The sequence below is a fragment of the Oncorhynchus keta genome, chromosome 24, assembly GCF_023373465.1.
Source record: "Oncorhynchus keta strain PuntledgeMale-10-30-2019 chromosome 24, Oket_V2, whole genome shotgun sequence".
Taxonomy (NCBI): Eukaryota; Metazoa; Chordata; class Actinopteri; order Salmoniformes; family Salmonidae; genus Oncorhynchus; species Oncorhynchus keta.
The window spans coordinates 28631191-28646284 of NC_068444.1; the positions used below are offsets into that span (position 1 = coordinate 28631191).

The following is a 15094-nucleotide window of genomic DNA, read 5'->3' on the forward strand; positions in this document are numbered from 1 at the left end:
CTCTACGTTAACATGCATTTCACACAATTCTTCTGATAATAAAATACTGTTTCATGACTCAGTCATTGTTTGGTATAGATGCTATAGTTGTAGAAAGAGGCACTGACAAACAGCCTTCACTGTAAAATATAACACGTTGCAGTGTTGCTTCAATAGTGCTTGAAGGAGAGGAACCCTTTAAAAAAAGAAGTCTGTTGAAGGCCAATTAGAAGAATCAACCTTTTATTTACACAAACCAAAAGGTTTTTCAGAATGCATATTCAACATAGAAGAATTTAGGCTACCGGTATATATAAACTCTTGGTTCAATTTTTTTTTTTTTTACTGCATACACCTGGGCACCATAGAAAATGTGCTTAATAGTTAGGAAACACTACGTGGAGCCTTTTTGGTATTTCAATAAAAAAGGTGTAGTAGACATAGCACAAAGAATTTAAGGAAACGTCTTGAAAATCTGTTGAAGTTACATAAAAACACTTGTCTGACAATTAGAGGAGTTTAGAAAAAAGTAACAATGCATATAAACAAATTATTTTCTTGAGACAATAAAAACTAGTCTCTAGAGCAAAATGGAGGGAAAAACAGCAGTTAAGCAAATCGGTCTCATCAGTTGTTCGTTCTACTAGATGGAGGTGTGAATGACATGAGGTCACTGGGGCACATTGACTGTCTCACTCTGTCCATCTGATCAGGGGTGAACAGCAACATGTCCGACTCAACTGGCTGGAGGAGAGAGAAAAGATTTAGGAGAATGAAGTGGGGACAGCATGGGTCAGTTGATGAATTGAGAAGAATGCATGCCTAATAGTAAAATGACGTATTTCAGAACACCATAGTGAAAAGTGATCCAACAACAAATGAAATCATACTTTATATGTGAGAAAGAAGGGGGTAAAACAAGGAAGTTAACCTTTGTGGTCCGAGGGGTGAACATTTGTGCCAAACTGGGAAACGCTGTGAGGGGAGTGAGGAGGGAATACCAAAATGACTTGATTGAAAAAGAAAACAAATCCACCATAAGGAATACAAATATCCAGGTCAAAGCCTATCCATGTGCCAAAACCCAGGTGTACACACACACACACACACACACCACTTACCTGTGGGAGATGACGCTTCCTCCCAAGTGGGCTCTCCAGACTGAGCCATCGGACTCTCCATTTCTACGTCTATCGCCATGGGCGACAGCATCTCCTCAGCAACAGCCAGCTCCCGTGGCGACAGGCTGCAGCTTGCTACAGGTTGGAGGTAGCGCTCAAACTCCAACCCCAGAAGACTCTAGCGTATTTAGAGAAAACAATTACCTCTTGCCAGTCATACATTAAGAGATCAGCTCAACTACATGACCAAAAGTATGTGGACACCTGCTCAAACATCTCATTCCTTAAATACGGGCATTAATATAGAGTTGTTCCCCCCCTACACTGCTGTAACAGCCTCCAGGGAAGGCTTTCCACTGGTTTTGGAGCATTGCTGCGGGGACTTGCTTCCATTCAGCCACAATAGCATGAGTACGGTAAGGTCTGGCACTGATGTTGGGCGATTACGCCTGGCTCGCAGTCTGCGTTCCAATGAATCCAAAAGGTTTTCAACAAAGTTGGCAGCATAGAATCTAGAATGTCGTTGTATGCTTCAGCATTAAGATTTCCCTTCACTAGAACTATGGGGCCTAACCTGAACCATGAAGAACAGCCCTAGAACATTATTCCTCCTACACCAAACTTCAAAGTTGCCAATATAAAATTGGTGCAGGTAGTTTTCTCCAAGCATCCGCCAAACCGAGATTCTTCTGTCGGACTGCCAGATGGTGAAACGTGATTCATCACTCCAGAGAGGCCGTTTCCACTGCGCCAGAGTCCAACAGCGCCAAGCTTTACACCACTCTTGGCATTTCACAAAATGATCATAGTCTTGTGCGACTGCTCGGCCACGGAAACCCATTTCATGACGCTCCCGATGAACAGTTCCTTGTGCTGACGTTGCTTCCAGAGGCAGTTCGGAACTCGGTAAAGAGTGTTGCAACTGAGGACAGACTATTATTACGTGCTTCAGCACTCAGTGGTCCCGTTCTGTGAGCTTGTGTGGCCCACCACTGTGGTTGAGCTGTTGTTGCTCCTAGACATTTCCACTTCACAATAACAGCACTTACAGTTGATCAGGGCAGCTCTAACAGGGCAGAAATTTGACGAACTGACTTGTTGGAAAGGTGGCATCCTATGACGATGCCACGTTGAAAGTCACTCAACTCTCCTGCCAATATTTGTCTATGGAGATTCTTCATGGCTGTTTGATAAATGTTATACTCCGGTCAGCAACAGCTGTGGCTGAAATAGCAGAATCCACTAATTTGAAGGGGTGTACACACATATACAAACATACATATATAAAACGTCCCTTCTTCAGGATCCTGTCTTTCAAAGACAATTCATAAAAATCCAAATAACTTCACAGATCTTCATTGTGAGGGGTTTAATCACCGTTTCCCATGCTTGTTCAATGAACCATAAGACACTTATTAAAACACTGACAGCTTACAGACGGTAGGCAATAAAGGTCAGTTAAGAAAACTTAGGACACTAAAAGAGGCCTTTCTACTGACTCTGAAAAACACCAAAAGAAAGATGCCCAGGGTCCCTGCTCATCTGCGTGAATGTGCCTTAGGCATGCTGCAAGGAGAAATGAGGACTGCAGATGTGACCATGGCAATAAATGTCACCCATGGGCACAAACCCACCGTTGCTGGACCAGACAGGACTGGCAAAAAGTGCTCTTCACTGACGAGTCGCGGTTTTGTCTCACCAGGGGTGAAGGTCGGCTTTGCGTTTATCGCCGAAGGAATGAGCTTTACACGGAGGCCTGTACTCTGGAGTGGGATTGATTTGGAGGTGGAGGATCCGTCATGGTCTGGGGCGGTGTGTCACAGCATCATCAGACTGAGCTTGTTGTCATTGCAGGCAATCTCAATGCTGTGCATTACAGGGAAGAACAACTCCTCCCTCATCTGATACCCTTCCTGCAGGCTCGTCCTGACATGACCCTCCAGCATGACAATGCCACCAGCCATACTGCTCGTTCTGTGTGTGATTTCCTGTAAGACAGGAATGCCAGTGTTCTGCCATGGCCAGCGAATGAGCCCAAATCTCAATCCCATTGAGCACGTCTGGGACCTGTTGGATCGGAGGGTGAGGGATGGGGCCATTCCCCCCCAGAACTGTCCGGGAACTTGCAGGTGCCTTGGTGGAAGAGTGGGGTAACATCTCACAGCAAGTACTGGCAATTCATGAGAAGGAGATGCACTGCAGTACTTAATGCAGCTGGTGGCCACACCAGATACTGACTGTTACTTTTGACCCCCCCTTTGTTCAGGGACACATTATTCCATTTCTGTTAGTCACATGTCTGATGAACTTGTTCAGTTTGTCTGTTATTGAATCTTGTTACGTTCATACAAATATTTTTACATGTTAAGTTCGCTGAAAATAAACGCAGTTGACAGTGAGAGGACGTTTCATTTTTTGCTGAGTTTATATATATATATACACACACACACGTACGTATCTCCTTTGCCAAAAAAAAAACTTACCTCAGTGATATAACTGTTGGGAGTCACTGTCACATCGGCATTAGCGGAGACGCTGAGGGAGACCTGGACAGTAGGAGAGGAGGGCACCAGGCAGGGTGAGGAGAGGGGAGATAGGCTGTCCTCGGTAGGTTTTGGCCTGGCTGGATTGGAGGAGAGGGTGAAGCTGAAGGCAGGGCTCCTGACTGGGGAGAACTCTGCTCCATAGGTGGGAGTGTGGGGCAGTGAAGGAGAGAGGGGAAGCCTTGGTGAGATGGGTAGGCTGATATCGTAAGCCTCTAAATCTTCTTCTCTGTCCTGGAGTGAGGGAGAGGATAGGATTGACTGGGTAGCCAAAGTGCTGCTCACTTCAGGCATGGCCAGGAGCTCCGATTGGTTGGGCTCCTCTGCGGCCAACACCGATTGGCTGAAGACTTCTTGGGGCATTTCGTCATTGGTCAGCTGTTGCGTGTTGGATGGCGATTGGCTCATTTTCTCAGACTCAGAGCTCTCAATGTGCTCCTCATGGCAAACAGTGGGCTCTGTGACAACCTCCGATTGGTCACAAGCTTCCTGCATGCTCTCGGGCTCTGGTTGGTCAGGAGTGACTTCATTCTGGGCCGAGACTAGCTCTGGTTGGTAGCTGGGGCCTTCCTCTGACTGGGCGTCTATCAAAGCTTCTTTGACTGGTGAGAAGTAGAGAGAGACTCTGGTGGGGCTATTCTGGGCGGGGGCCAGGGTGCAGAGTGAGATGGCATCAGACAGACGGGCAGGGGTGTGGGTGGAGCGAGCAGGGGTGAGGGTGGAGCGAGCAGGGGTGAGGGTGGAGCGAGCAGGCGTGAGGGTGGAGCGAGCAGGCGTGAGGTAGGGGAGAGTAGAGGGCTGTGCAGCTGCAGCAGCGTTGGAGTGGCGGGTTCTGACGGGGGTGGAGAACTTGGTGACAGAGCAGGGAGATGCCTGAGGTGGCCTGGCAGCTACACGGGTTGATCTCCTCACAGAGCCTAGAAAGACAGAGACAACACAGCAGTCAGTCAATTCACAACTAACACTGACAGAGGGAGATGTCAGCGGTCTTCCAGGCCTGCGCAAACCCTCTGTCCTTTCAGCCTGCCATTCTATGCATCTTCCTCTGCCTCCATCCATATCTTTGTGCATCACAGCAGTTGAGGGGAGGCATGGGAGAAGAACAGCAGAGGTATGACTCTCACCTGTGAGTTTGGCGGGACTCTCCACCTGGAAGAAGCCTCCCTGGAACACCACCACCGGTGACTCTGGGGCCAAGATCTCTGCCTGGGGGCCCTGAGGAGCTGGAGCAGGGTCGTCCACAGCACTGCCTGGCCCTGCAGCCTGGACTGCCTTCTCTGCCTCTGCAGCCTGCTGCTTGACCTTAATAGCAGCCTTGATGGCAGCCAGACGAGACTTGGCGGCAGCTCCACCAACAGGCTTTGCCACCGGCACAGAGGCCAGCTTCTTGACCACCTTCCTCTGTCGTGGTGGGGGCTTTCTCTCCTCCTGCCAACCCTTAGACTCTGCTTCCTTCAGAGCACCAAACTTATTGTTCACGTCTTCTACCTGAAAAAGGAAGCGTCGAACAAGGTGAGTGAAGAAAGAGGGGATGCCTTTTTAGAAAGCTTGCCACATTTCCAAATGTTCTACCTTTTAGAATGCTGTACCAATCTAGGTGGTAATTCTTCCTAGAGGTAGCTAGTATAGCTAGTATATATATATATATATATAACAGTCATATTTAGTGTTAACAGTCAAACATAAACAGACTAAACACCCGTGTCTGTTCATCTAATTCTACACACAAACTGACACACACACACACACACACACACACAGTAGAAGACCATGTCCTCCTAGTCACTAACCCACCTGGCAGTAGACCATGTCCTCCTAGTCACTAACCCACCTGGCAGTAGACCATGTCCTCCTAGTCACTAACCCACTTGGCAGTAAACCATGTCCTCCTAGTCACTAACCCACTTGGCAGTAAACCATGTCCTCCTAGTCACTAACCCACCTGGTAGTAGACCATATCCTCCTAGTCACTAACCCACCTGGTAGTAGACCATGTCCTCCTAGTCACTAACCCACTTGGCAGTAAACCATGTCCTCCTAGTCACTAACCCACCTGGTAGTAGACCATGTCCTTCTAGTCACTAACCCACCTGGTAGTAGACCATATCCTCCTAGTCACTAACCCACCTGGTAGTAGACCATGTCCTCCTAGTCACTAACCCACTTGGCAGTAAACCATGTCCTCCTAGTCACTAACCCACCTGGTAGTAGACCATATCCTCCTAGTCACTAACCCACCTGGTAGTAGACCATGTCCTTCTAGTCACTAACCCACCTGGTAGTAGACCATATCCTCCTAGTCACTAACCCACCTGGTAGTAGACCATGTCCTCCTAGTCACTAACCCACTTGGCAGTAAACCATGTCCTCCTAGTCACTAACCCACTTGGCAGTAAACCATGTCCTCCTAGTCACTAACCCACCTGGTAGTAGACCATGTCCTTCTAGTCACTAACCCACCTGGTAGTAGACCATGTCCTTCTAGTCACTAACCCACCTGGTAGTAGACCATGTCCTTCTAGTCACTAACCCACCTGGTAGTAGACCATGTCCTCCTAGTCACTAACCCACTTGGCAGTAAACCATGTCCTCCTAGTCACTAACCCACCTGGTAGTAGACCATGTCCTTCTAGTCACTAACCCACCTGGTAGTAGACCATGTCCTCCTAGTCACTAACCCACCTGGTAGTAGACCATGTCCTCCTAGTCACTAACCCACCTGGTAGTAGACCATGTCCCAGAAGCCTTGCAAGTCAGTGCATGTGGTGATCTTCTCTCCTCTGCCAAGCTCACAGTCATCCACCAGGCCAGAGAACTGACCAAACCTCTCCTTCATCAGCAGCCTGGCCTGCCCCACCGCAGTACGCATACGGTCCCGCACTTCACAAAGGGATGGATATAAACATTGAGGAAATGTTGTAGGATGCATTTCGCTAATAGAAATCCAAATCGACCACTTAAGATGGTTAAAACACGTCAAGTCACTCACTCTCTTCAGGGATAGAGGCATCATCCACCCTGGGCTCCCACTGCTGACAAAATGCTGTCAGTCTCTCAGTCTCACTGACCACCACCAACCTGACAGACACACAGACAGACATTCACATATCACATAACACAACACTTGTCTAGGTCAGGAACTTCGCTGTTGACTTGGTTTCATATAATATGCATGATAAGTTTGTCAGCTAAAATGTAACCCTCACCTAAAGTAGGGCACATCATGCTCTGGTTCCTGGGGACACTGAGGGGCCAGAGTAGGAGAAGGCGGGGATTGAACAGGGGACTTGGCAGGAGAGGGAGCACTGAGCTCCATTTTGGGCACCAAGTCAGAGAGCCAGAGTGGCACAGGTGGTAGTACAAAGGCAGGGACACTGCAGAGAGGAGGATGAAGATTTAAACATAGAAAATGACAATATGTTTTCAGTAAGAAATGACAGCTAGTCATATTTTAATAAGCAGTAACAGTATATCAACCAGATTTTCATACTCTAGCAGAAAAAAATGCATCTGTAATGCACCTAATCAATATTACAAGGAAATCTAAAATATGTCAGAGGAATACAGACTGATCAGAAACCCACAATGTGTTACCTGGGTTTGAAGAAGGAGTCTGCAGAGCGGGGGGTGAGAGGGGTGGGCTTGAAGGTGGACAGGCCTGCTGGGGCCTGGAACACAAAGCCCTGAGGAGCGAAGGAGGACGGGGTAGGGGCTGGAGGGGGGAGGGAGGAGGCCTGGGCTGGGACAGGTTCTGGATCAGCAGGGGAAGGGTCTTCTACCATCTTCTCCTCCTTTACACTGGGGGGTGGCGGACTGGCAGCCCTGGGCTCCTCCACTGGCCTTTTCACTTTTACAGCAGCTTGCTTATTGCTTTCAGTATTGCCTAAAGAGAATGTCAAAATGTACTTTTTTCTTTCTTTTTTTAATGCAGAAATAAAATGGGGGAAACCACATAAAATGCTGAAGAGGAATAATGCATATAAAGCGTGGGATGTCAGCTGCTAAAGCTCACCCCTGGTGTTCCTCCCTCTGCCAACAGGTGGTGATGCAGACTGCTTGGTATTTGATCTGGTCTTGGGAGCTGCAGCAGGTTTGTCCTTTGCCATCGGGGCCACAGAGACAAGAGGCCTGTTAGCTGACCTTGTGGATGGGGCTCTGACAACTGGTTCACCTGCAGGAAAGTGGAAAAAAGAACAGTTACTTACAAGTCAAGGATATGTTTATTGGGGTTAAATAATTGGCTAAACAAAAAAACGTTTTACATTTACATTTAAGTCATTTAGCAGACGCTCTTATCCAGAGCGACTTACAAATTGGTTTTGAGGCGTAATGTATAGAACAGCTGACAATATTTTTGTCATGGTTACAAGTGTTACCTAAAGTGATCTTGGTTCTCCTGGTTGACCTGACCACAGCTGGTTCAACTAAGACAGAACCAGGTCAAGTTAAGGGGTTAGCAGTCAGTACATACAGGTGTTGAACTAAGCACACCATTCAATGATTATACAGGGTGGAAAATTGTTTTTCAAACAACAACAAACACCAACCTTTTCTTGAAGCAGGGACAGTGTCTATAGTCTGTGGTGCCTAGGTCAATGGAACAGAGAAAATACAGCACTTTATCAATTATATGGTTACTCCAAAAAGCTGCTTTTATAGTTAACGACTAAATAATCTAATAGAACATCTTGTATAAAAGATGTGTGCAGAACAAAATGCAGACTTGGTAGTGCAATTTTTTTCTTTTTATACTTGAAAAAATAATAATCACCTTGGGGGCCTGCTGCCTCATGGTTGAGCGTGTCACTCTGGTGGATTGGGGCAGGACCACTGTCGTTGTTGCCTGGTAGGAGGAAAAGGCAAGGCCACGTTATGACAACGTAACACCACTAAATCCTTGCTTATACCTGGTGCTAACTGGCATCCTTTTTCCTAGTCTTGTCCACAATTGGATTGTTACCACATTTTCAAATATGTTTACACATGGTAATATAATGTCTCAACCAGCCACTGTGTGCACATTGTGACCAGATTTCCTGGTCCCTCCCTGTATGCAAATGCGACAGGTATTCTTTCAAAAATAATATTTATTTTAAAACATATTGCTGTCATAAGTCAATTGTGCCAACTGTCAATGATTGAAGGTAGGATAATGAAGATTTAAAATGGTGTCACTGTCCAGATTAGTCTACACTTGAGAGATACACAGACAATGCGTGCCCGACTACCTCCGGTGGTGGTCAGAAAGATCTGATCAAAATCAGACCACAATGAGTCTTTTGATCGTCTACACCAGTCTACAAATATGGGCACTATCAGGATGTGGACACAATCGGGACAAAGGACGCATGTTCGCACCAGGTATAAACGTGCCTTAAGAACACCAGTTCTGTTCTTATATCAGTGGAGGCTCCTCAGAGGAGAAAGGGGACTTTCATAAAAATAGTGAAACTATAGATAAAACTATACTAAATATAGTCACGTCACCAAATAATTAAAACTCACAATTTTGCAACAAAGGTCTACAGCAGCCTTAACACCATGGTGTAGCCAGAGGACAGTTAGTTTCCGTCCTCCTCTGGTTACATTGACTTAAATACAAAACCTAGGAGGCTCATGGTTCTCACCCCCTTCCACAGTAATTATGACAACTTCCGGAGGACGTCCTCCAACCTATCAGAGCCCTTGCAGTATGAACTGATATGTCGACGCAATCAAAGAATGAATCTACTACTGAAAGCATAAACTATAGCTAGCTGGTACTGCAGTGCATAAAATGTGGTGAATAGTTGCCTGAGAGAGAGAAAGACAGTGCTAGCTACAGTGGCATGCGAAAGTATTCACCTCCTTGGCATTTTTACTATTTTGTTACCTTACACGCTGGAATTAAAATATATATATATATATTTTTTTTTGGGGGGTGCTGTGTCATTTGATTTGCACGACATGCCTACTTTTCTTGTGAAACAAAAAAACAGGAACCTTGAGCATGCATAACTATTCATCTCCCCCAGGGTCAAAACTTTGTAGAGCAACCTTTTGCAGCAATTACAGCTGCAAGTCTCTTGGGGTATGTCTCTGTAAGCATGGCACATCTAGCCACTGGGAGTTTTGCAAAACTGCTCCAGACCCCTTCAAGTTGGATAGGTTCCGCTGGTGTACAGCAATCTTCAAAACATGTTTTAATTTCTGCCTTTATTTAAGCAGGTAGTCCAGTTGAGAACAAGTTCTCATAAAGCAAAGCAGTGCGACAAAAACAACAAGAGTTACACATAAACAAACGTACAGGCTATAAGACAATAGAAAACCTCTAGCATTGTACAATGTGTGCAAATGTAGAAGATTAGGGAGTTAAGGCAATAAATAGACCACAGAGGTGAAATAATTACAATTTTGCATTAACACTGGAGTGATAGATGTGCAAGTAGAGATACTGGGGTGAAAAAGAGCAAGAAGATAAATAACAATATTGGGATGTAGTTGGTTGTGCCATTTACAGGTACAGTGACCGGTAAGCTGCTCTGACAGCTGATGCTTAAAGTTAGAGAGGGAGATAAGTCTCCAGCTTAAATTATTTTTGCAATTCATTCCAGTCATGGGCAGCAGAGAACTGGAAGGAAAGGCGGCCAAAGTAAGTGTTGGCTTGGGGCTGACCAGTGAAATATACCTGCTGGAGCGTGTGCTACAAATAAGATCTGGTGCAACCAATTATCTTCAGAAGTCACATAATTAGTTAAAAAATGCCACCTGTGTGCAATCTGTGTCACATGATCTCAGTATGTGTGTCTGTTCTGAAAGGCCCCCCGAGTCTGCAACACCACTGACCAAGGGGCACTATGAAGACCATGGAGCTCTCCAAACAGGTCAGGGACAAAGTTGTGGAGTACAGATCAGGGTCGGGTTATAAAAAAAACATTGAACAGCCCACGGAGCACCATTAAATCCATTATTAAAAAATGGAAATAATATGGCACCACAACAAACCTGCCAAGAGAGGGCCTGCCCACAAGAGGCGCAACAAAGATAACCCTGAAGGAGTTGCACAACTCTAATCTCACATTCTTCCACTGCAAATCTACCATTCCAGTGTTTTACTTGCTATTTTGTATTTACTTTGCCACCATGGCCTTTTTTTTGCCTTTACCTCCCTTCTCACCTCATTTGCTACCTGGTTAAATAAAAGGTGAAATAAATAAAACATTTAGGGGCTTCATAGCGAAGGGGGTGAATACAAATGCACCCACCACTTTTCAGTTTACATTCTTTTTTTAAAACAAGTTATTTTTTTCATTTCACTAAATTTGACTATTTTGTGCATGTCCATTACATGAAATCCCCCCACCCAAAAAACTATTTATATTACAAAGTTGTAATGAGACAAAATACAAAAAACGCCAAGGGGGTGAATACTTTTGAAGGCACTAATATAAGTAATTGCGTTTTTTCTGCACTTTCACTTACCGAGCTAGCAAATGTTACCTAGCTTGCAAATGCAGCTAGCTAGTTTAGCCTACTCAAACAGAGATGGATGCTATGTTTACGGGCTGGCTATCCAACACGAACTCTTCCAAGTCAAAGTAAGCTTTTGGTTTTATTAATTTATTGCCATCATGGCCTGCCGGTGTAACTGCTAAACTGCACGATTGTAGCAGGTTTATTAACGCGTTAGTTCTAGCATAACTATGTTGACTGACATTAGGGGACAACGATGTAAGCTGTGTGTAGCAGTTAGCGGTTATGGTATGGAAAGGTTTTTTCGACCTGGTCATAGGCAGCTGTTGTATTGTGCACTGAAGTCCACAAGCAAAGGGAAAAGGTGAGAGGGGGGGAAAGCGTATAGCTGCCAAAGGAATTAGACAATGAGAAAATTATTATGCTGTTTGTATGTGGCTGCTATGAAAGTGAACTGTGACCAGGAGTGTATTCATTGCGCCAATTCTGCTTGAAAACATTTCTTAAAGGAAGCAAACAGAACAAAATAGGGATAAACATACCTGAATTTGTCCAATAGAAACTCTTTTGCAACTGTTGGACTAATGATTACACCCCAAATCAGCTAGATACAGGCACATGTGCAAGGAGGTATAGAATGTGTCACTGCCTGGATTACTAAATTTTCTCCCGACCTGCTGTAGCAACCTCGTGATGGGTATATGGAAAATTGTATTATCAGGTTGTAGCCTAAACCTATCAATTTTACATTGAGCTGGGTGAATGAAAGATGAACGACAGTCAGCAAATATGATGTAATAGAAATAAGGCCAAGTGTATAAAAAAAACATTTTGTCCTCCCTCAACTTAAAACGGCACCGACCGCCACTGTCTTATATCCCTATGAGTTTTGAGCACATCAAGTTCACCCTCTGGTGATGAGTCAAGTACATCTTCATCAACTCAACGATTGAACGATGACTCCAAAGGACGATGGATATACTATCTATAGATATGTCAGCAGTATACAGACTCCGTGTTAAGCTGTGCCCCCTCACCATGGCTTTGGTCGTGGCAGCTGGGGCCTGGGGTAGAGGGGCCAGGGGCTGGGGCCGGTAGAGCCCAACTTTAAACACCCCCTTCTTCTCCCTTGCCCTCTTCTCTTTCTCCTTCACAAGCTCCTTCTTCTCTTTGTAGCGTGCAAGCTTTTTAATTCGCTCCTCCACTGCAGTGTCTGAGAAATAGAATGAGGGAGTTGGAGAGAAAATAGATCAGTGTGGGATTACATAATATTAGTGGGCGTGGAGGATGAAGAGGCATGAGGGCGAAGTTGGCTCAGGCACATTTTTTTTTGACACCAGTTTCAGAGAAGAAAATATTCAAGCCAGCTAACCTGACTACAGTAACGTTACCTAGAGAATACTGTTAGGTAGCTAAATAAGTGATCCACGAATGCACAACAAAAGCACACAAACTCACTTTTCACTTGTTTTGCATTCGGTGCTTTTTCCTGAATTACTGACACATGTTCAGCAACAGACATGTCCAGTTGAGAGCATTCCAGTTCGGGGAGTTTGTCAAGCTGTCTGCGGCTGTTCAGGGCCTTGTCTCGGTTCTCCTTTTGGGACTGCGACCGTCTCCGAGACATCTTCACCCGCAGCATGTCCACACTGGTGTCACGCTGACGCATGTGGCCGAAACGAGCTTCCATTGAGTCCATGATCCTGTGACAAATATACATACAATGCATTAAACTACTAGTTATTAACACACTGTTACAGACAAATACATACTGATTATCGTGTGGTTGTATATTTAGAAAACGTTAGTTAGCAAACGATGAGCCAAACAAACTAGCTGGGTATCCTACTAGTAGCAGTCACGGTTAGTCACTGACGCCTAATATGCTCTACCTAGTTATGAAATATATTAATCAACATAGGATTTTATCACTTTGTACTCTTACCTGATTAAAATGTAATTATTATTGGTGATATCCAAGTTCAAACAGTCCAACTATCGAGCAACCTTTATGGATGGAAGTACTCGGATAAACGACTTCCAAGTTAGAACTAAAAATAACAACAACATGGCGGGTCAGTTTTGAAAATTCTGCCGTTCAAAGCTGATTGGCTGATTATATATTTCCGGTCAGGAGCGTCGCGCCGATAGGCTAGAGATTTCGAAGTTGTTCTTCTGTGCTATGAAATGTGTGTTCATTGATTTGTAGGCGAATAAAACAAACATAAAAAATATACAACTGTAAGTACCTTGGCGGGTTATTATTCTCATTTAATGTACTTAACATAAAGGTTATTATATGTCCTAGTCCTATGGAATTTGACTGTTTCTCACACTCATCTTCTCTCCACTTAGCTCATTTCAAAATGCACCTTGTAATGCGATATCCTAGCCTACTCTCAAAGCACAGCACACCCATGCAGTGTTGCCAAACTCCTCAGTAAGGAAAGCAGCTATTGGCTGTCCTAAAAGTCGCCAAATAACGTAATCGCATAATTGACAATGTGCATGTTTTTTAATTTATTTTTTAATTAGGCAAACAGTGGGTTAACTGCCTTGTTCAGGGGCAGAAGTACATATTTTTACCTTGTCGACTCTGGGATTCGATCTTGCAATCTTTCGGTTATTAGTCCAATGCTCTAACCACTAGGCTACCTGTGATGGAGCTGTAGGAGATAGGAATAACGTCGTGGGAGAGACAAAAAGTTAGTAAAAAACACCCTAAATATGTTTAGAACTACAAATGAACTTTCTTCTGTCGATTCTTTTTTTTAATGTCACAATTCCAACCCTCCTCCTTTATCCGGGCTTGGGACTGGCAAAAGTGACCCAAAAGAGACACTTTGGCGGAGTTACTTCGTTTTTAATCGTATATGTTTTTTTAGTTTCGTTTTCTTAATTTGTTTTTGTTTTTAACCTTATTGTCCACTTAGAAGCCTACAAGTCACAGTAAAACATGAACATTTTTAACCATAAAATAAAAAAATTGTATACAATCTACATTAAGTCTAAAAGGACCAAAAAGAGACAATAGAAAAAACTGTCAATGGCAATGTGAGAAGATTATACTAACTAGTCTGGCCCTAATTCAGGTTAATTGTTTTTTAAATGTAAGCCTTAGGGGTCAGTCAGCGGCGCATATGCGTGATTGATTTGCAGTCTCGACACGGAGGGGTGAACATCTCCTGCTCTGACTGCAGCTGGGAGGGACTGCTACGTGAGGACTGGGCCACCTGTGAGTGGTGAGTGCTTTGGGACAGGGTGGGGCCCACGGAAGCACCTGCTGCTCGTTGAGAAGAGTAAGAATGGTGCTTTCACGTCAGTCTCCAATAACACCAGAAAAAGTCACTAGATTTGTCGTTAGTCACTTTATTGAAAATGTGTCGCTAGAGGGGTCCGAATACTCGCTAAATATAGCGACAAAGCCGCTAAGTTGGCAGCACTGCACCCATGAGACAGACCATATCTCCCAGGTGAAAAAGACTGCACTTAGCTCATAAATTAAGGGCCTTTATGGAACCATGGCAGAAGTTGCACCAGTCAGATTTGACATTTTTTAAATATACTTTTATTTAACCAGGCAAGTCAGTTAAGAACAAATTCTTATTTACAATGACTGGGCCAATTATGCGCCACCCTATGAAAAAATATCGGACCCTGTATTAGTTTGGGACCTACTTGTGGCAAGATCTAGGCCAGAAGGAGAAGGGTGAATGAAGTTGCCCCTAGACGCTGATCTTAAGTCAATTTAGCATTTTCCTCAACAATGGTTAAGGTTAGATAGGATTGGAGAAGCTGATCCTAGATCAGTTCCTAGGGGAAACTTAATTCCAGAGCAGTCTAGAAGGAGCCTACAACAAGGGACAGTCCCTACAGGGGAAATTTAGAAAGTACAAAAGCAGATGATCAAGGTTTGCTGTTTTGTCGTTCTGTTAGAGGCTGATCCTAAAGTACATCTCAGTTCGTTCTAGACCTTTTTAGACTGTTGTTTACAGTAAA

General features: G+C 44.6%; 1 protein-coding gene across 4 annotated transcripts; it reads right to left on the reverse strand.

The window, feature by feature from the left end:
• Positions 1-205: 205 nt before the first annotated feature.
• On the reverse strand, positions 206-13887 carry LOC118402933 (disks large-associated protein 5-like). Of its 4 annotated transcripts, none has more exons than XM_035801304.2 (16): positions 13682-13887; positions 12554-12798; positions 12133-12308; positions 8415-8486; positions 8191-8230; positions 8020-8067; positions 7656-7814; positions 7238-7526; positions 6850-7017; positions 6633-6721; positions 6363-6523; positions 4768-5131; positions 3584-4560; positions 1101-1278; positions 911-954; positions 206-723 (listed from the first exon to the last, which is right to left on the reverse strand). In XM_035801304.2, the coding sequence occupies exons 2-16, from the start codon at positions 12792-12794 to the stop codon at positions 607-609; spliced, it is 3123 nt and encodes a 1040-aa protein (XP_035657197.1). In that variant the 5' UTR covers positions 12795-12798; positions 13682-13887; the 3' UTR covers positions 206-606. The 4 variants fall into 4 exon arrangements, with proteins under 4 accessions (XP_035657197.1, XP_035657196.1, XP_035657199.1 ...); XM_035801303.2 differs by lacking the exon at positions 13682-13887 and adding an exon at positions 13041-13454; XM_035801306.2 differs by lacking the exons at positions 8020-8067; positions 13682-13887 and adding an exon at positions 13041-13455.
• Between the last annotated feature and the right edge of the window lie 1207 nt (positions 13888-15094).